At 37.7% G+C, this 22,202-nt stretch overlaps 1 protein-coding gene across 3 annotated transcripts in view; it reads left to right on the top strand.

Annotated features, from left to right (window-relative positions):
* TUT4 (terminal uridylyl transferase 4) overlaps positions 1–16,190 on the top strand; it is a gene marked incomplete at both ends in the record, with an annotated part of 114,469 nt that extends 98,279 nt beyond the window's left edge. Inside the window, 6 exons of one of the 3 annotated variants that reach the window (XM_079727024.1) lie at positions 5,273–5,388; positions 6,343–6,551; positions 7,160–7,257; positions 10,387–10,834; positions 14,615–14,773; positions 16,123–16,190. In XM_079727024.1, the coding sequence (XP_079583150.1) occupies positions 5,273–5,388; positions 6,343–6,551; positions 7,160–7,257; positions 10,387–10,834; positions 14,615–14,773; positions 16,123–16,190 (1,098 nt within the window). Of the gene's footprint in view, positions 1–5,272; positions 5,389–6,327; positions 6,552–7,159; positions 7,258–10,386; positions 10,835–14,614; positions 14,774–16,122 lie in introns of all 3 variants that reach the window. The other 2 variants (XM_079727026.1, XM_079727025.1) reach the window with 2 other exon arrangements.
* Positions 16,191–22,202: the final 6,012 nt, after the last annotated feature.

The raw sequence follows: 22,202 nt of genomic DNA, 5'->3' as shown, positions 1-22,202 counted from the left end.
ATTTACCGAAGCTCGTTTTGTGGCCCAGCTTGTGATCAGTCCTGGGGAATGTTCTATGTGCACTTGAGAAGAATGTATATTCTGCTGCTTTTGGATGGAATACTCTGTAAATATCAATTAAGTCAGTCTGGTCTAATGTGTCATTTCAGGCCTGTGTTTCCTTATTGATCTTCTGTCTGGATGATCTGTCCATTGATGAAAGTGGAGTGTTAAAGTCCCCCACTATTATTGTGTTACTGTTGATTTCTCCTTTTATGGCTGTTAGTATTTGCCTTATATATTGGAGTGCTCCTATGTTGGGTGCATATATATTTATAATTGTTATATTTTCTTCTTGGATTGACCCTTTGATCATTATGTAGTGTCCTTTGTCTCTTGTAACAGTCTTTATTTTAAAGTCTTTTTTGTCTGATATGAATATTGCTACTCCAGCTTTCTTTTTTTTTTTTTTTGCGGTACGCGGGCCTGTCACTGTTGTGGCCTCTCCCGTTGCGGAGCACAGGCTCCGGACGCGCAGGCTCAGTGGCCATGGCTCACGGGCCTAGCCGCTCCGCGGCATGTGGGATCTTCCTGGACCAGGGCACGAACCCGTGTCCCCTGCATCGGCAGGTGGACTCTCAACCACTGTGCCACCAGGGAAGCCCTCCAGCTTTCTTTTGATTTACATTTGCATGGAATACCTTTCTCCATCCCCTCACTTTCAGTCTGTATGTGTCCCTAGATCCGAAGTGGGTCTCTTTTTTGTATCCATTCAGCCAGTCTGTTTCTTTCGGTTGGAGCACTGAATCCATTTACCTTTAAAGTAATTACTGATATGTATGTTCCTATTGCCATTTTCTTAGTTGTTTTGCATTTGTTTTTGTAGGTCTTGTTTCTTCCTTTCCTCTTTTGTTCTCTTCTCTTGTGATTGGATGATTAACTTTAGTGTTGTGTTTGGATTCTTTTTGTGTGTGTGTGTGTGTGTTTGTGTGTATCTGTTGTAGATTTTCGGTTTGCAGTTACCATGAGATTTCAATTAGCAGTCTACATATAAACAAGATTGTCTTAAGTTGCTGGTCTCTTAATTTCAAATGCATTTCCAATGTCCTGCATTTGTGCTCTTTTCTTCTCACAATTGCTGGTTTTGACATCATATTTGTGTGCAGATAATTTCCTACCTTTACTTGTTTCTAGTAGTGGCCTTTTCCACTTAGAGAAGCTCCTTTAGCATTCATTGCAAAGCTGGTTTGGTGGTGCTGAATGCTGTTAGCTCTTTCTTGTCTGTAAAGCTTTTGATTTCTCCATTGAATCTGAATGAGAGCCTTGCTGGGTAGAGTATTCTTGGTTGTAGGTTCTTCCCTTTCATCACTTTAAAAATATCATGCCACTCCCTTCCAGCCTGCAGAGTTTCTGCTGAGAAATCAGCTGATAACCTTATGGGAGTTCCCTTGTATGTTATTTGTTGTTTTTCCCTTGTTGCTTTTCATATTTTTTCTTTTTCTTTAATTTTTGTCAGTTTGATTACTATGTGTCTTGGCGTGTTCCTCCTTGGGTTTATCTTGCCTGGGGCTGTCTGCCCTTCCTGGACTTGGATGACTGTGTCCTTTCCCATGTTAGGGAAGTTTTCAGCTATTATCTCTTCAAATATTTTCTTAAGTCCTTTCTGTCTCTGTTTTCCTCTGGGACCCCATAATGTGAATGTTGGTGCATTTAATGTTGTCCCAGAGGTCTCTTAGATTGTGTTCATTTCTTTTCATTCTTTTTTCTTTATTCTGTTCCATGACAGTGATTTCCACTATTCGGTCTCCAAGCTCACTTATCTGTTCTTCTGCCTCAGTTACTCTGCTATTGATTCCTATATATTTTACATTTTTCATTTCAGTTATTGTATTGTTCATCTCTGTTTGTTTGTTCTTTAGTTCTTCTAGGTCTTTGTTAAATATTTCTTGCATCTTCTCAGTCTGTGCCTTCATTCTTTTTTCAAGATCTTGGATCATCTTCACTATCATTACTCTGAATTCTTTTTCTGGTAGATAGCCTATCTCCACTTCACTTAGTTGTTCTTCTGAGGTTTTGTCTTGTTCCTTCATCTGGGGCATATTCCTCTGCTGTCTCATTTTGTCTTGACTTTCTGTGATGGGCAGTTTCCATTCTGCAGGCTGCAGGATTGTAGTTCTTCTTGCTTCTGCTGTTTGCCCTCTGGTGGATGAGGCTGTCTGAGAGGCTTGTGCAGGTTTCCTGGTGGGAGGGTCTAGTTCCTGTCCCCTTGTGGGTGGGCCTGGGTCTTGTCCTTCTAGTGGGCAGGGCCATGCTCAGGAAGACTTTAAGCACCCTGTCTGCTGATGGATGGGGCTGTGTTCCCACCTGTTGGTTGTTTGGCCTGAGGCGTCCCAGCACTTGAGCCTACAGGCTGTTTGGTGGGGCTAGGTCTTGGGAAGGAAATGGGGTCTCCATGAGGGCTCATGCCAATGCGTGCTCACCAGAACTGCTGCTGCCAGTGTCTTTGGCTCCTCAGCGAGCCACAGCTGCCCCCCCACCTCCTCCGGAGACCCTCCAGTACTAGCAGGTAGGTCTGGCCCAGTCTCTTACGAGGTCACTGCCTTTTCCCCTGGGTCCTGGTCTGCACGGGATCTTGTGTATGCCCTCCAAGAGTGGGGTTTCTGTTTCCCCCAGTCCTGTGGAATTCCTGCAGTCAAACCCCACTGGCTTTCAAAGACAGATTCTTGGGGGGGGCTCCTCCTCCCATTACCAGACCCCCAGGCTAGGAAGCCTGATGTGGGGCTCAGGACTTTTAACTCCTGTGGGAGAACTTCTGTGGTATAGTTAATTTTCAGTTTGCGGGTTGCCCACCCAGCAGGTATTGGATTTGATTTTTACCGTGATTGCGCCCCTCCTACCATCTTGTTGTGGTTTCTTCTTTGTCTTTTTATGTAGGGTATCTTTTTTGGTAGGTTCCAGTGTGTTTTTTATTTTATGTTTTTGTTGATGGTTGTTCAGCAGTTGGTTGTGATTTTGGTATTTTTGTAAGAAGGGGTGAGCTCATGTCATTCTACTCCACCATTTTGCTGGCCAATCACCAGATACCTCTTCTTTATCAGAGACTAGTCCTTCCATATGCACTCTAGATCCATTTGTATTCTCTTTACCTTAAATCTTCAACCTCTTCATCTGTGAAAAACATTTTCAAAGATGAAATACTTAAAATATAATTGCAGATTAGCATTAACAAATGAACATTTGCCTTCTATTTTAATGATAGGGAACACTAACTTTGAACCCCAGTTAAGCAAAATGTCTCCCCCGGAAAGTATCCTTTTTTTTCTAATTAATAAACTTATATAAAAAATTATACTCTATTATTGTTAGTATATTTTGAAATTCTTCAATAAAAAAATTTGTGAAAATTTGCTTTCTCTTTTGTTATATAAGTACCTACATAATACCTTCAATTTTACCACAACACCTAAAATTTTAACTTTCTGGCTCTTTACAGAAGAAGTTTGCTGACCCCAGGTCTAGGCCACCTTAACTAGGACGGTGGGCTGAAGAAAGAAGAATATCTAAAGAGATAGATATTCAGGAGTAGAATGGATACAACCTGGTGATTAATTAGAGGTGATGAGTTAAGGAGAATAAGTTCAGGGTGATTCCTAGGTTTCAGCCATAAGCAACTGGGTGAACTGAGAAAGGCCTTCATTTTGTCCTGTCAGAAAATATGATGATGAAGATTTTAATTAATTATATTGGTTTCATCAATGGTAAATGTATAGAATTATATTGCATCCTTTTTTAGAAATAGAACTTTACTGAGAAATAATTCATGTACTGTACAGTTCATCTATATAAAGTGAGCAATTCATTGGTTTTCAGTATATCTGCAGGATTGTGCAACCATCACTACATCTAGTTTTAGAATGTTTCGTCCTCTCTCAAGGAAACTCCTGTCCTCATTAGCAGTCAATCCTCATTCCTTTTTCGTCTCACAACTGTAGATTTGCCTACTGTGGACACTTTATGAAAATGGAATCATAGAATATGTAGCCTTTTGTGACTGGTTTCTTTCATTTAGCAGAATGTTTTCAGGGTTCATGTTGTAACGTGTATCAGTACTTCATTCTTTTTTTTATAGTTGATTGATATTCAGTTGTATGGTTATATTACGTTTTATTTATTCATTCCTATCAGTTTGTTGGAAATTTGAATTGTTTGTACTTTTTGGCTATTATGAGTAGTGCTGCTGTGAATATTTGTGTACAAAATCTTGTGTGGATATATGTTTTCATTTCTTTTGGGTGTATAACAGTAGAATTGCTGGGTCATTTTTTTAAGTTTATGTTTAACTTTCTGAGGAGCTGCCAAACTGTTTCCTAAAAGAGCTGTGCTATTTTATATTCCCACCAGCAATATATGAGGGTTGCAGTTTTTCCACATCCTCACCAATACTTGTTATTGTCCTTTTTCTTTTTTAATAGCCATCCCAGTCGGTGTGTTTCTTATTACTTTTATCCCTGACATTAGATAGATTTAAAGAAGAAATCAAAGAGTGCTAAGTGGACATGTTCTCTTGCGATCCAAAGATATGGGTACTGTCGGGACAAACTAGTCTCTGTGATAGTGCAAAACTGAGGTAAAGCTTAGAAGCATAAGCAAGGTAGTAGGATAAAGCAAAAACAAGCCTGATTCTTCTAAGACTTGGGAAAATGATTTAATTCTTATTGGTTCTCTACAGTCTTTTTAGGTGTATTCTACTTTATATAGTAAATGTTATATATTATTGAAATGTTGAATGCAAATCCAGTGATATTTTAAATAAACCAGAGGATTGATTTCTTTACATAGAGCTCTTGTAAAGAGAATGATTCCTTTCTGGATGTAGCATGGTGGGGCAGAAAACACGAGCTTTGTAATCAGGCAGACTTAGCTTTAAATCCTTTATCTGCTACTTACCAGCTTTTTTCTGTGGGCAAACGACTTGAACTTTCTGAGCCTCAGTTTCCTCATCTATAAAATGAGCATGGAAATAATATCTACTTTCATTGAGATATTACACAAAGATGCTACAGATGAATGAGAAAATAATGTGGATGTGTAGTGGTTAGTACTGTTAGCAGCTGTGATATTGATGATGATAATTCTGAATCTTGTTTTCATATCATGGTTTTAGTTCAGTGAAATATTTGTTGATATTTATTTCCTTTTTCAAAAAATCACTTTTGCATCTTAGTCTCCTTTCAATTTGGATTCAAAAGTTTATAGTGATTTTTTTTCTAGTAAAGTTGTATTTTCTCCCTAGGAGTACTTCTTTGATTCCAGAGTACTAACAGATGGAGAACTGGCTCCCAACGATCGATGTTGCCGTGTGTGTGGAAAAATAGGCCACTACATGAAAGACTGCCCTAAAAGGAGAAGGTTGGCAAATGATTATGTATTAACATTGCAGGGAAAATAAATGTGAGACAAATTGAAGCTATGACTGTGTTCAGATATGTTTAAGTTGAGAAAGTTCAGGGCTTTCAGTTGAACCTTTAGGTCAATATATGTTTTGAGTGGCATTTTGTGATTTGTGAAAGAGTGGGATTTATTTCTGGTACAGTGGTGTCTCATGATGTTTATTTGTTCATTTATTCATTAATTCACTCAGGTTTTTTTTTTTTAACTGAAGAAGCATTTATTAACACCTACTGTGTGCTGGAAACTGTGCTAGAATCCAAGGGGAAGAAAAGACCAAGATACGGGGTTCTTGCTGAGGACCTCACAGTTACGAAAACCAATAACTAAAATATAATTAATTGAATCTTTGAGGTATATGCTGTGAGATATGCCTATATAATATTTACCTTAAGGAATATACATCCTCTGTGCCCCCTGAAAATACATCTATGAAACATACTTTACTATGTTCTATATACTGTGTTAATAGGCCAGGATAATCCCTTCTTTAGTCATCAAGTCTTGCCTAATATAAAGAGCTTAGAACTTTTCAGACAGAGTAAACTCCTAGTTTCCATCACTGCTATTTGTTAAATTTAGAGAAGACACTTACCTTCTCTAAACCTCAAGTGTCTTCCACTATAAAATGGAGATAGTAAATACCAACCTCTAAGGATTGTTACAAGATTAAAATTTGATACTAAACATTACAAATTGATTATTGTATTATAAAACTACTAGAGTACCCAGTTTCTGCCATATGAGTAGGTGTGTTATAAATGTGAGAACCCTTGCCTTCAAAATGATGCATGCAACAATGGGCACATTAATCCCTTTATTGTGAGACTCTTGTATAGTTTAGTTTGTTCTATAGTTCATTCAGTTTATAAGTCCCTAGCCCCACATTATTGGTATCAGCAGTTTACTGTTTAGACTAAAGAAGAAAGACAGTGAAGAAGAGAAGGAAGGGAATGAAGAGGAGAAAGACTCCCGAGACCTTCTCGACCCCCGAGACCTCCACGACACTCGAGACTTTAGAGACCCCAGAGACCTCAGATGTTTTATCTGTGGAGATGCAGGACATGTGCGAAGGGAGTGCCCAGAGGTCAAGCTGGCCCGTCAGAGGAATAGCAGTGTGGCAGGTAAATAGAAAAGGCCAAAAATAGTTTCTGGTGGAAATAAAGTCATTTATGTTTGTGTCATTCTAAGGACCCTGATTATTCTCTATTCAAAACATAGCTGTATGATTTTGGACCTTATAATTTGTCAAAGAGAGAGATTTTTTCTGGGAACATATAGGAGAAATTATATCTCTTCCCACTGCTTTTATGAGAGAGGGAGATCTGTTCCTGTTATGTATCGTAAGGAATTTCATGAATTAGAAACCCAAATGAGAGTTTATTGAAAGAAAAAAAATATAAGTGATGATTTCCAGTTATTCAGATTCTTGTTGCAGAAGTTATTTTCTTAAATAAATATATTGTCTCCTTTAGAAAAGCAATATGGCACTTGTTCTTGTTTCCAGGACCAGTGTATTTTTTTTTAACGCTCTAAGGATTGAGAAATGGCTTAACAAACATGAAAAAAAATGAGTTGTTAAAAGTCCTTCACTAACATAATCATAGTTTAAAAGTCCAAGTTTATAAAATCTCAGATTTGAGACTGTTTTACCGAAGAAGAGAATTTATTAATTGTCATTTCTCTGTTATTTTCTTTATCTGTTGAATTTCTTTTTGATGTCTTCTCTTAGCAGCCCAGCTGGTCCGCAATCTTGTAAATGCCCAACAGGTGGCTGGTTCAGCCCAACAAGGTGATCAGTCCATAAGGACTAGACAGTCCTCAGAATGTGTAAGTACTCTGCCTGCAGATGGGTTGGTCTTGGCAGGAAGATAGTACTAATTTTGGTAGGTGATAGGATCTTTCAGATTGGTAAATACAGTCTTCAAGATTACACAGTGCTTTATAGAGGTGTCCTTGCTAGGCACATCAGCTAGAATGTGCATTACTTTTGGAGTAATGTAGATCTGGGTTTATATCTATGGGCAAGCTACTTAACTTCAGTGAACCTGTTTCTTATTTGTAAAATAAGGTAACTACCAAATAAGGTTGTTGGTTGTATTAAAATGAGGTGATAGGGCTTCCCTGGTGGCACAGTGGTTAAGAGTCCACCTGCCGATGCAGGGGACACGGGTTCGTGCCCCAGTCTGGGAAGATCCGACATGCCGCAGAGTGGCTGGGCCCATGAGCCACAGCCACTGAGCCTGCGCATCTGGAGCCTGTGCTCCGCAACGGGAGAGGCCACAACAGTGAGAGGCCCGCGTACCACAAAAAAAAAAAAAAAAAAAATGAGGTGATAACTTTGATGTTTTAGCTTTTGCATAATGGAAGAATATGAGTACCGTTAATTAAAAATAGACCCCAAAATTGAGGTGTATTAAGGGTTTAGTACTGTTAGGGCAATACATGCATGGCACTTCACTTGCTTGAAATTTTGTGTGTCTTCTTATCGCTGATATGGATACCTAGTGAAATATATCCTGTGAAAGACGGAGTATTTAATTAGAGTTCAGATTCACAGGTCTCATATTAACTTTGCTGAGTTGCTCTAACCTTTGTCTAAATCTGTATTCACCTTGCACTTCTTAAATTAATAGTTAAATACTAACTGAATGCTTACTCTAAATCTGACACTATGCTTTTAGTGCTTCACACGTATTATCACATTTAATCCTTTGAATGGACATGTGAAATGGTAGGTATTGGTATGATCAAATTTTACAAATTGGGAAGCTGAGAATAAGAAAAATTAAAAGATTCAAACCCAGGTCTGTGCAGCTTCAAAGCTGTTATCTGTTAAAACATGCTAAATCTGATGTGATCTGTATTTTAGAAAAAATTCTTAGAGAATTTGAAGAGCAGCAGTAGGGCTTGTCTTGGAAAAACATTTAGGAGCCACTAACCCTACCTCAAACATTTGAATATGTACTACTATGGGCCTGACAGTTTCATAAAAGTTATATAATAACAATTATATTAACTAATATTTATTGAGTGCTGTGTGCTGTATATGCATTTGTTCTTTCTGTTTTATTAAAAATATTTTTAAAATGTTGAAAAATTATATAAAATAATAAACATCCATGCACTACCACCAGGTTTTAACAATTCTTAATGCTTTGTTGTTTTGGGTTTATTAAAAAATTACCCACAGTTGACAACCCCTATGCATTCCTCTTAGATGCTTTTCCCATCTTAAAACCTTCCTACCATCCCTTCCTTGCTACTAAAACTTATCTACTATTCTGAATTTGGTGTTTATATTTTTGACATATATTGTTGTAGTTAATCTTCACAAAAACCTCTGATGTAGATTCTATTATTATTTATACCTTATGGGTGAAGAAGCTGAGATTTAAGTTTCTTGCATGAGGTCAACAGACACTTGGAACAAGAACTTGTATCCTTAGGTTCTGTCTCCAAAACCTGTGCTCTAATCACTTTCCTGTGGTGCCCCTAACTTTCTTCTTCTGCTTCTAGCACTCACTTTTTTCTCACCTGAGATTTGGGTAAGAGTCTGACTAATGAACATTGCTATTCGGAGGTCTCACAAAGCACTGCAGCTTCAACATGTCTAGAATGTAGCTTATATTTCTTTCCAACTCCCCAGGTTTGCCTGTTCCTCCTGTGCTCTCCATCTCATTGAATGATCCCGCTATCTATCTAGTTTCCTGAACTACTACTCCTCCCTCAGCCTCCACATCCAGTCAGTCACAAGGTCCTGTTGTTTCTATCTGTAAAAAATAGCTTACAACCATTTGCTTCCCTAGCCTAGGCAACCATTTCAAATTCCAATTACTTTTTTTTAAAAGGACATGTGTTTGTGTACCTATAACCTTTAATTATGTTGTTCCCTCTAACTGAATCTTCCCTTTTCCTTATCTCTGCCCTTTTATCAGACTGTTTTCTATTTATCTTGAGTCTCAGCTTAAAGGCCACTTCCTTCAGGAAGATTTCCACTTTCCTTCATCTTATCTTCCCTCCTTCTCCCAAAGTGGGTTTAGGTGTTCCTGCTCTGGGATTTCATTGTATATTATACAGTGTTTATCATAGTAATTATTATACTCTATTGTGATTGCTTATATAATCTTTATCTGTTCCTCCTCTTTTCCCCCATTGACTTTAAGCTTTATGAGGGCATACATGTTAGTATTATATTTTTAATACCTAGAACAATGCCCAGTACATAATTTTTTTAATTCTTTTTTTTATTTTTTATAAAAGTACTTATTTTATTTATTTAGTTTTTGGCTGCGTTGGGTCTTCATTGCTGCTGGCAGGCTTTCTCTATTTGCGGCAAGCCGGGGCTACTCTTCGTTGTGGTGCGCGGGCTTCTCATTGCGGTGGCTTCTCTTGTTGTGGAGCATGGGCTCTAGGTACGTGGGCTTCAGTAGTTGTGGCACACGGGCTCAGTAGTTGTGGCTCATGGGCTTAGTTGCTCCGCGGCATGTGGGATCTTCCCGGACCATGGCTCTAACCCGTGTCCCCTGCATTGGCAGGTAGATTCTTAACCACTGCACCACCAGGGAAGTCCCCCCAATACTTAATTGACACTCAGTAAATGCTTGTTGAGGAGCTGAATGAAAGTGACTCTGAGATATTTAGATGTAAATTTCTAGTTAAAATTGGAATTGTGGGTTCTACATGATGGGTATGATGTCTCGGCTCTCTTCTTTGGGCAGTAAAAAGGTTTATGAGATAAAACCTCTGTGAGAGAGGGTTTGAGAACTTTGGGGAAAACTCTGCCTTTATATAAAATGAGGTTCTGTTATTATTTGTTACTATGTATATCACAGAGTTCTATTTATAATATTCTAGTAAAAATAACTCCATAGTTTTATATTTTGATAATCTTTGCTTTTATAAAATTAAGATGTTTGTAAATTAATTTTAAAATGTCTTTTTTTTTTTTCTCTGCAGTCTGATTCACCATCTTATTCTCCTCAGCCCCAGCCATTTCCACAGAACTCTTCCCAATCCACTGCCATTACCCAGCCTCCATCTCAGCCAGGATCCCAACCCAAGCTTGGCCCACCTCAGCAGGGAGCCCAGCCCCCCCATCAGGTCCAGATGCCTATGTATAACTTTCCTCAGTCACCACCAGCTCAGTATTCTCCCATGCACAATATGGGATTGTTGCCAGTGCACCCCCTCCAGATCCCTGCCCCATCCTGGCCTATTCATGGCCCAGTGATCCATTCTGCACCAGGCAGTGCCCCCAGCAATATTGGCCTGAACGATCCCAGCATCATCTTTGCACAGCCTGCTGCCAGACCTGTGGCAATCCCTAGCTCCTCTCGTGATGGACACTGGCCTCGTACTGTGGCTCCAAATTCCCTGGTGAACAATGGTACAGTGGGAAATTCGGGTAACCCTTCCTTTTCTTCTTTTGTATCTGTCTGTCTGTAGAAAGTTGGATGATTGGTATTATTGGTTGAACCTGGGAAATAAATGTGAGTAAAAAGATGGCAAGCAGTGTTTGTGGAGGGGCAGTATAACATTAGATAAAGGTAAAGAGTATAGGCTGTGGATTCAGACTGCCTGGATATGAATCCGGGCTCTGCCATTTATTATGTGGCATTGGGCAGTTGCATAATCTATTTGTGCATTGGTTTCATCTGTAAAATAGGTGAATTAATAGCACCTAACTCACAGGGATGTTGTGAATATTAAATGAGGTAATAAACATAAATTTTAGTTATTATTTTGTTATTTTAAGTTTTTGCTGCAGTCTTGCTTGGTGTAGGTATTATTAGCATTCATTTTACAGTTGAGGAAATTGAAGGGTTAAATAACTATCATCCTGTTATAATCATAGTAGATCCAAGATTTAAACCAGTTTCTTTCTTCAAAACCTGTAAACTTTGCCCTAGACCCTTACTATCTTTTAGTAAGGAGCAATTTTTTTTTTTTTTTTTTTTTTGTGGTACACGGGCCTCTCACTGTTGTGGCCTCTCCCGTTGCGGAGCACAGGCTCCAGATGCGCAGGCTTAGTGGCCATGGCTCACGGGCCCAGCTGCTCCGCGGCATGTGGGATCTTCCCAGACCGGGGCATGAACCTGTGTCCCCTGCATCAGCAGGTGGACTCCCAACCACTGCGCCACCAGGGAAACCCATAAATTAACTTGTTTTTTTTGGTTGTTTGTTTTGTTTTTAATATTTATTTACTTATCTGGCTACGTGAGGTCTTAGTTGTAGCATGCAGGCTCTTTTAGTTGCAGCATGCGGATCTAGTTCCCTGACCAGGTATCGAACCCGGGCCCCCTGCATTGGTAGCATGGAGTCTTAACCACTGGACCATGAGGGAAGTCCCCTTATAGTAAGGAGCAATTTTTAAAAAAGAAAAAGATTAGTAGCACTTTGTAGCTTAAGAAAGTATAGTTTTTTTTTTTTTTACTGATATCTAAGTAATACATATTCTTTGTAGAGCATTTGAAAAAGAAAAAGAAAATCATATATAATCTCAATTCCTAGACAGAACTGCTCAGAAATATTTTGGTGTATTACCATCCAGTCATTTTTTTATCTTTGCATATTTAAAAATAGTTGATAAATTCCATTCATCTAGTTTTATATGTAGATTTTTTCTTACTAGGGAAAATTTGAAATGAACACAAAAGGAGAGATTAAAGTATAATGAACCCCCCCCAATACCCAGATTTAACAGTTATCAGTATTTTCTATTTACTCTTTGTGATTCTTCTGTAATTTTTGTCTGTGATTCTTTTCCTTATTAACTGCTTGGTTATCCTGAAATATTGTTTGTATAGGAAATGCAGACTAAAAGCTTGATTCTTTCCCTTTATCAATTTTCAAAATAATTTTAGTGATAATTTTAAGCAAATATATATTATTCCTTAAAGCGCTCAGACCTCTTTGGAATAATACAGATAATATATTTTGCTGAGCAGAAATTCCAGAATGTGGGAACTCATTTAAATTTCCAGGAACAAAGGATATATGTCATACATGGCCATTCTAATGTGGCCTCTGCTTCTCTCATTCAACAAATATTTATTGTGTGCATGCCACGATATGCATCTTGATAGTCACTGAGTTATATAACCATGAAGACAGACCCAATGCTTTGCCTTTTGATATATCGACTCAGTTTTAACTCCTTCTTCTCCCTACCTCCTTGATCTCTGTTTCAGCTTTAATGAACTAATTAATTAACATCCTACAAACACACCGTACTCTTACCCCTGATTGTTTACCTAAGTTGTTCCCTCTGCCTGGAATATCCTCTCCATTAACTCTCCTGCTCAGTCCCACCTCCTTCTCCTTTGCTCCAAAGCTTGGCTAACCTACTCATCCTCCATTTTAAAATTTAGATCACTTTCTTCAGGAAGCCTTTAATTCCTGTTGATCCTGTCTTCCAGTTGTATTAGGTATCATTTCTCTCCTTCATGTTTCCTTAGTATCCATATTATAACACTTGTCTTCCTGTGTTGAAATTGCCTGTCTACTTGTCTGCATAATGCATTAGACTGAACTTTTAGAGGTTATGAATTGTTTCTTGCCTGTCATTGTCTCCCTGGTGTCCAGTATAGTGCCTGATGTAAGGTAGATACATTATTTGTATAATATATTATTATTATGTAATAAAGTGTTATGCAGCAAATATTTATTATTTGTTGGATGGGTGCACAACTCCTAGTTAATATTACAGCTAAAGTTAACATTATGTTAAAAATGGAGAGACCAGATGGGGACATATTAAAATGATACTAGTGGTTGTATTAGAGTAGGAGGTTGTATGAGTAGTTTTTACCCCATTTTTCAGATTATCTTTAATGATAATTTTTCAGACTATCTTTAATTGTATTATGAAAATACTTGGTTGCAAAAAATGGCCAAGAGAGATTGAAGTATAGTCTAAAAGATACCCTTTTATGTTAAAACATTTCTCAATTGGTCAGGACCTCAATACTGTATACCCAGTCTTATTTTTTGTAAACTCTGAGCTCTGCAGCTTCAGCTCTTAGTTGTAACTTGGCTTTATGAACTTGCAGTGAACCAGCTGCTTTGTTTACCTGGTTAGCTCCTGAGAAGACTGAGCTTGGTAGGATTGTGGCTAGAATGGGTTTCAGTTTTCTTGCTCCCTATTCCTCCCTATCCTGTACCTCCTAACTTCCTGCCAGGAAGTTTAGTGAATAAGGGCAGTGTCTTTTAGATTATTTCCTGCCACATTGTGATCCTGAATGAGAAAAGCCACCAAAAATGATCCAGAAGATTCAGGGGTTACTGTGCTTTGAAAGACGTACTTAAAGATAGATCTTAAAGGGAAGTAGATTGGTGGGAGTGGTTTGCCATAGAAAGAATAGGACTCATATTTTTTGAGTTCCTACTTAATATGACAGAATTTGTGCAGGCCACTTTATTTTTGTTATCTCATTTAATCCTCATAACAACCTGGGGTTCATAATTAAACCTTAGTAATTTTTGTAACTGGTATTTGAACTTAGACCTGTTTGGCTCCAATGCTCAAGTTTTCAGCTATTTCACCACAGTGCCTCAGCTTCTAATAGGATCTCCTTCCAGGCCAAGATATAATTGATTCTGGTATAGTTGGCATTGTCTTTAGGATAAAATGTTAAGCTCCTTAGTGACCTACTAAGGTTCTTCGAAATATAGATCCTACCTACCTTTCCAGCCTTTTCTCTAACCGCTGCCTTCCTTTACCTCTGTCTCTGTATTGCCAGTCGTTTTGCAGCTTCCCAAACTTGCTGTACTTTCCTGCTTCCTGGCTTTTGAACACACTATTCCTTCTGTCTAAAATGTCCTCCTTGTCCCATTTTGCGTAACTTGTTCCTTGTCCTTTAACACTCAGTTTAGTCCATCATTTTAGGAAAACCTTCTCTGTCCTTGAACAATTGGGTTAGTCCTCTCTTTAGACACCTTCCACCGCTCTGTTATAGCAATTACCACATATTATTGTGTATGACTTCTTAAATGTTTCCTTTATGAATAATTTGAGAACAATTACAGTGTTTTTATTCCTTAAAAAATTTTTTTGGTATCCTCTGCATTTAGCATATTTCTTGGTCAGTGGTAGATACTCAATAAATCTTTGTGGAATGAAGGAATATTTGAATGAACAAAGTGATGTTTTAAAATTTGTCTCTCCTTTATTGTTGAAATGCAGAGCCAGGATTTCCAGGACTAAATCCTCCAATTCCTTGGGAACATGCACCACGACCTCATTTCCCTCTTGTTCCAGCTTCGTGGCCTTATGGTTTGCATCAGAACTTCATGCATCAGGGAAATGCCAGATTTCAGCCCAACAAACCTTTCTATACTCAAGGTACCATTGCTTACGTATTTATCACAGGCTGGGTGGGTTTTGTTCTGGGACAAGGGGCCTTTGTAAAGGCCAGGATCTTGGAGTGAAAATTTATGAATTCAGTAAATATTTATTGAGAGAGCATACTGTGTGTCAGACTGTGCTAGGTGCTTATTGCTCAAGCAAGAATTAAATAAAACCCCTGCACTTAATGCATATTTTATTAGGAAAGCCAGACCTGTAAAATAGACAAGAATAGGAGCTTAGAGGAATCAGTTAACTTTGCCCTAGCAGAGAGAGCAGAATATAGACACCAGGGATCAAATTGCACAAGATTTTGACAGTCAAATTAGATCTTGAAAGAAATATGGGATTTTTTCCCTAGAGATCATGTAGAGATTAGAGAGGAGGAGTGTTCTTAGCTGAGGCCATAATACATGCAAAGTCACTGAGTTTTGCCTCAGTGAAAAGAATAGGAAAAAAGAGAAAAGAGAAAATAATAGGACTAGATGAGGTAAATGGGAAAATGTATAGGTGATGAGGCTAGAGGCGGTAGGCTGAGGCCATATTATGAAGGAGTTTGGACTTAGTAAGTGGTGGGGATCTAGTAGAAGTTTTTGAGTTGAGTAGTGACAGTCAAATTTGTTTAGCAAAACTAAGACTTGAATGACATTAGAATTGATTATATTCTGTTGGTCCTAATGTACCAATAATGGCTTTGATCTAAGTAATGAATAGCATTTTATCTAGCCTACTTGCCTCAGCAGTATCTCAGTTCAAATAGGGAATGTCTGAATCTGGCCTTCAACCCTTGGTTAACTTAGGAGTTAAGAGAACTAGAGTCAGTTAATACAGTTAAACTAGGAGTTCAAGAAAGTAAAGAAAGGCACTCTGGGAATGTTGACTGAATAAAATAACTTCTAAGGGGAAGCCCCTGCTATGATTATCAGGCTTGATACACTTAAGCCTTCGTAAACTATCCATTGTACTTGGTGGGGCATTGCTGTATTATAGAATGGCAGAACCTTAACTATGGCTGGTTTATTCTGAGCAAAGAACTAGGGCTGAGGGAAATTACTATTGATCATACAAGCCCTTTTGGAGGAGGAGGAGAGTCTGAAGTTCTTCCCTGGTGGATTTTTTCCCCTTAATTCCTCCCCTCCATCTCTCTTGTCTCCTCTGTTTTCTTTCACATACTCACATTTTCCTTCCCTCCTCCTCCTTCTCCCCCCACTAAATGTTTTGACACGCTTCATCTCCTCTTTACTATATAAATAGAAAAAAAGAGAACTAGCTACAGTTAATTCTAAGAGGTTTTCAGATAAATAGGCACAAGCCTTTCAGTTTCCTGTCTGTGTTGTGTCCAACAGACAGATGTGCCACCCGTCGGTGTAGAGAGCGTTGTCCCCACCCACCAAGAGGAAACGTGTCGGAGTAATGCGAGTCCATTTTCTTTCAGCTGGTCTACCGATGCACAGCAACCAGCCAATCCTGCTGTCTCAAGGGTATCCGTACCTCAGTGTCAGTTACATTCAGCAGAAAAAGTGACATTTAATGGAAAGCAAAACAAATCAGGTCCTGATTTAAAATTTTAACACGTTTAGATAGCTTATTTAAATTCTAAGACTGTTTTTAAAGACTGTATTATTTGTATATAAATATGAACTATAGTTTTTACTAGTATCACCAAATTGAGTGATACAAATTTCATCTATTTTATTACCCTATTTTTAAGGGAATTTTATGTTTTGTTTAACCTTGATGAATTGTATAAAGAGAGAATTTAAAAATTACATTCTTTATTTTCTATTAGCTGTATTCATACTTTGGTTGCTTCAGACTTTATATATATTGTTCTTAAGAATTAGGAAAGACTTTCATGTGTTTTAAATTTGTCACTTCTATTCTTTACAGAACCTTGTAGTGCCAAAAACTTTTTAAAAGGTAAAAAAAATAATAATAAAATAAAATTTCAACATGAAGATTTAGAATTTTTTTCTTTTACATTCTTGTATATTGAAAATATTCCAACTTGAACAGAAATTTGCTTTTGTCTGTATTTGAAGTAATTCTATTTTAAGTTAATAAATCTTTTTGACAAGAGTCAAATTTTGTTAATTCATCTGGTTGTTTAGATGATAGGAATATAATGTAACAATTCAGAGATTTGTTTTACTCTCATTGAATAGAGTATTCTAAATCACAGACTTAGTTTTAGAAAAAGATCTAAGAATCTTTTCATGTTATTTTATTGGATCTTCACAACACCCATATGAGGTTGATAGAAGTAGATCCTATCTCATTTTATCATTGGGAAAACTGAGGTGCGAAACAAAATGAATTCTAAAGTTAGCACAGTTATGTGTTGGAAATAGAATTGAATCAGATCTTTTGAAGTAGAGTTTAGTGGAGGGAAGGTAATTCTTATTTACTGAGGAACTAACATGTGCCAGGCTATCCATTCTGAGTCCTGTACTACTGCCTGGAAGGTATAGTTGTGAGGATGGTGTTTACCAATAATGCCTTGTGATCAGTGATTATAGTTGGATTTCAAACTTGTGTTGTTGGTGAGAGATTTTGTAGCTGTTTTTGGTACTATACATTGAAGTGAGGTCATCTTGTCTAAACAACTCAGAGATTTGCCAGGGATTTTAGACCAAATCATGCTATAGATTTATTTGGAAATCTGCAGAATAAGTAAATACAAATGTCTTTTAAGAACAGTATGTTATCTTTGTTCTGCTTCCTCAGATATGCATTCCTTAAATATGAGAGCACTTGGGCTTTTGCCATATTTTCCAAAATGGAAGGAAGATGCTTGAAATCTATTGCAGGAGGTTGAAGGCTTTCCTACGGTATTTATAGCCCTGGAAAGGCATTTATTAAATGTTAAGATCAAGTGTGTTTACTGTTAGTTTTTCATATTAAAGCTTCAGCACCCCATGGTGATCAGTTTGTAATGTAGAGAAATATTGAATCACTATGCTGTGTACCTGGAACTAACGCAGTGTTGTTGATCAATTATACTTCAGTTAAAAAAAAAAAAAAAAGAAAAGCTTCAATCAGCATCCCGCGGAATCCTACTAAGCGGTGGAGTTCAGCTTATTTGTTTGTTAATGAGATAACCTGGCCCAACATATACTTTTCTGTTAAACTGTGACTTGGAGAATTCAGGATTTTCTTTTAAAGTCAGTGTTCTAAGTATTTCATGTCCTTTCAGGTCTTAGAGAATAGGGTATTCATTTTACTGTTCTACTTTTGTATATATTTGAAATATTCATTAAAAAGAAAACAATCTGGGAATTCCCTGGTGGTCCAGTGGTTGGGACTCTGTGCTCTCACTGCCGAGGGCCTGGGTTCGATCCCTGGTCGGGGAACTAAAATCCCACAAGCCATGTGGTGTGGCCAAAAACAAAACAAAACAAAACAATCTGCCAGTCTGCAGCAAGAGACTGCCCCCAGTTCAGTCTTCCTTCCCAAAGGAAGGCAGTATACCACCTGGCAAAAGGTGTTTATGGGGCAATAAACCCCAGTAATCTAGGTTTTACTTGTATAACAGTGTTCTATATAGTAATTTTTAGCATCTCATTTATTCCTCCTTCAGTAATTGCCAGTGTTCAATAACTGCAAAACTGTTCGAAGTTGAAAAATAGAAAACTCTTAGTTTGTATTGATAATTTATGCAGTAGTAGCTGAGTTTCATAAGTTTACACATTTTTCATATAAATTACAAACTTAAGTTTTTGATTATGAATTCAAATTCATTGTAGATCAATTGAAAAGTGTAAAATTATCAGTCTTCTGCAGAGAACACACACATTTAAGATCACATTGCTTTGAGATGTTTTGTATGTTTAATCACTTGGAGAGATTAATATTTTCTCTTGCCATTAAAGATTATTTAAAAATATGAATATTAATGACATACTATGTAATTTACTCATTCAGTCCCCTACAGATGGACATTTTTGCTATTTCCAGTTCTTCTCTACATAAAAATATATGTAAAATGATGATAGGATAAGGCTGTTTTTCTGTGTATTTGATTATAGTCATCCCTCAGAATCCACAGAGAATTGGTTCCAGGATCTGTGGCAGATACGAAAATCTATGGATGCTCAAATACCATAGTCGGCCCTCCATATCCATGGTTCCACATCTGCAGATTCAGCCAACTTTGGATCATGTAGGACAGTAATATTTATTGGAAAAAACCCTGCATACAAGTGGACTCATGCAGTTCAAACCTGCGTTATTCAAGGGTCAACTGTATTCTATTATGGTGAATTCTTATAAATGGGATTATTAGATAAAAAGGATAAAAGTTCTAAGGTTCCTGCTACATATTGCCAAATTGCTGTATTGCCAAAAAGTGGTTACCAATTTGCAGTTCCAAGAAACGATATATAAACTGTGTTGGTAAGCTTATAAAAAAAGCTCTAGGGCTTCCCTGGTGGCGCAGTGGTTGAGAGTCCGCCTGCCGATGCAGGGGACACGGGTTTGTGCCCCGGTCCGGGAAGATCCCACATGCCGCGGAGTGGCTGGGCCCGTGAGCCATGGCCGCTGAGCCTGCGCGTCCGGAGCCTGTGCTCCGCAACGGGAAAGGCCACAACAGTGAGACGTCCACATACCGCAAAAAAAAAAAAAAAAAAAAGCTCTAAACTCCAAACAACTCAATTTTTCCTTGTAAAGGATAATTTAACTGTGTTTATTACAAAAAAAAAGCATTAAGCAAAAGAACAAAGTATAAAAATCACTCAAAAACCCATAAACCAGAAATTAATACTATTAATATCTAGTGAACTTCATTTTTTCAAACCATCTCTAAAAATATATACATTATATACATATATGTACACATATATACAGATACACACATAGGAAAAGTTTTACAAAAGTGGGCCCATATGCTATATTAAGTACTCTGGCAAATTAATTTTACTTGGATTTAACAAAAAAAAATGTAAAAGTGAAGAAATGTTCAACTTAAAAATTTTTTCTACAAGAGAATCTAGTTCTAAAAGACTCCTTCAAAATTAAGGACAATTACAGAAAACATTAAAGAGGCTGGAGTAATTTTTTTCTAGCTTCTTGTATGTTTTAGCTTCTTGTATGTTTTAGAGATAGTATCTGACTCCTGTCATAAAAAATGAAACCAGGACACTTAAAAGAGTTCCCCTACTTCCTGGTTATATTATTCGTATATAGACAATGTTCAGATATTTCATTTGTCTTATGATAATTTCCCATTTTTATTGATTGATTGATTGATTGGTTGGTTGATTGATTGATTGTGGTATGCGGGCCTCTCACTGTTGTGGCCTCTCCCGTTGCGGAGCACAGGCTGCGGACGCGCAGGCTCAGCGGCCATGGCTCACGGGCCCAGCCGCTCCGCGGCACGTGGGATCTTCCCGGACCAGGGCACGAACCCGTGTCCCTTGCATCGGCAGGCGGACTCTCAACCACTGTGCCACCAGGGAAGCCCAATTTCCCATTTTTAATTTAAAATTTCTAAAATGTTTACTACCATTTCTTTTACCACTTCTTTTTTTCCCCCGAGTCCTTAATTTGATTCATTTCTTGCTGAGTAAACTGCATTATCAGGCAGTTTTTTCCCAAGTGGTTGTATGCTTTTAAGCACTTGCATACTTGAGAATGTCTATTCCCTTTATATTTTAAGGACAACTTTGGCTGGGTGTAAAGTTCCTGGCACACTTTGTTTTCCTGACCTTTGGAGCCTTTTGCTTCTCTGCCTTAATGAAGACCTGAGATCATCCTGATCTTTTCCCTCACTATACATGACTTGATTTTTCTGCTTGGATGCCCATATAATTCTTTATCTTTTAAATCAAGGTGATTTTTCTTCTATTTGAATTTTTAAAGTTTGATTTGCTCAGTTCTCTTTATCAGCAATGTCAATTATATACATGCAGGATTTCTTTTCATGTCTATTCTTGATTATCTCTATACCTTTTTATTATTTTCCATTTTTTCCCCCTCCAGCCTATTTTCTCTATGCCTTGTCTATTTTGTATTTTGGGTTTTCTAATAAGACTTTCAGTTTCCCCATTTTCAAATCTTTGTTTCTTAAATTCTGCTATGCTTAATTTCTATCTCTTATCTTTTGATCTCTTTGAACTTGTATTCTTGCATTTTAAAAAACAGATTATTTTATCTTTTTTGTCTGTGGAAACTTGTTACTTTAACTTTTGGCTGGGAGTGGCCAGCATCTGTGATCATTCTTTTCTGATTAATGCTTATTTAAACTTAGGTCAGTCTACCAAAAATAATGGAAAGGGGCTAGAGAAATGAACTTTAAGTTGGGTTGTTATATTGGAAGCCTCTCACCATATCCATTATTTCCTTTGCCCCTGAGAACACATATCTCTTCATTCCTTAGTATTAACAGGTCATTGTGCCCTATGGCAAAGCTTTTAAAGTAGTATAATTCACATTGTGGGAAGTGTAATCAATTTAGTGGTTTGCACCCGATAGTAAAACTGATACTGCATAAGAAATATCAGAATGTATTTTGCACAGGGAATACGAATTTTTTCCTGCAATTTCTTTTAGTGCAGAATATGTATGAGTTCAGAGGTAAGATGTAAAATGTGTCTCAATATAGGCTAGTCAAAAGTTGTAAAGCTATATAGTTCCAAGGCCTCACTCATCCAGTAGGCTAGCACATAGTTGACAGAAATAGTCCTTCAGCAAAGTCTGTACTAAATTCATCTCCTCTACAATTCTGTAATTTATCAAAATGATCTCTAGAGAGAGGTTTGACATGTCCCACTCTTAGGTATGCTTTAAGTTTATAGTTTATGCTTGGGGAGGTTTATTTCTGGCATTAAAAATTATTGGGGGGCTTCCCTGGTGGCGCAGTGGCTGAGAGTCCGCCTGCCGATGCAGGGGACACAGCTTCGTGCCCCGGTCCGGGAAGATCCCACATGTCGCGGAGCGGCTGGGCCCGTGAGCCATGGCCGTTGAACCTGCGCATCCGGAGCCTGTGCTCCGCAACGGGAGAGGCCACAACAGTGAGAGGCCCGCGTACCGCAAAAAAAAAAAAAAAAAAAAAAAAAAAAAAAAAAAAAATGGGGGTTTGGGGTGGGTTTCTAAACTTTTATAGTTTAAAAATAAAGTATACTTTTAAAATTTTATTTTAACAGTATACTGGATGATGACTTGGTTGGTCCAAAGGTCATTCAGCCAGCATACATTTCTTTCCATTTAGAACACTTTGATAAAGAAATAACTGCTAGGACTCTATAGCAGGTACAAATAGAGGTGCTTATATTTAATTTTTAAAGGCAGTCCTATCTATATATAGTTATATGATGAACCATAATAGCTCTTATATTATCAGGAGAGCAATCAGTGAAGAACATGAAATCTCAAATAGGATCCCAAAATGCTTTAATATTGATGCAGAAGTCCTTAAGTTCAACAGCAA

This window comes from Hyperoodon ampullatus (assembly GCF_949752795.1).
Source record: "Hyperoodon ampullatus genome assembly, chromosome: 2".
NCBI lineage: Eukaryota > Metazoa > Chordata > Mammalia > Artiodactyla > Ziphiidae > Hyperoodon > Hyperoodon ampullatus.
Note: the sequence above shows the minus strand (reverse complement) of the source record. Positions and strands in the feature narration are given on the sequence as shown.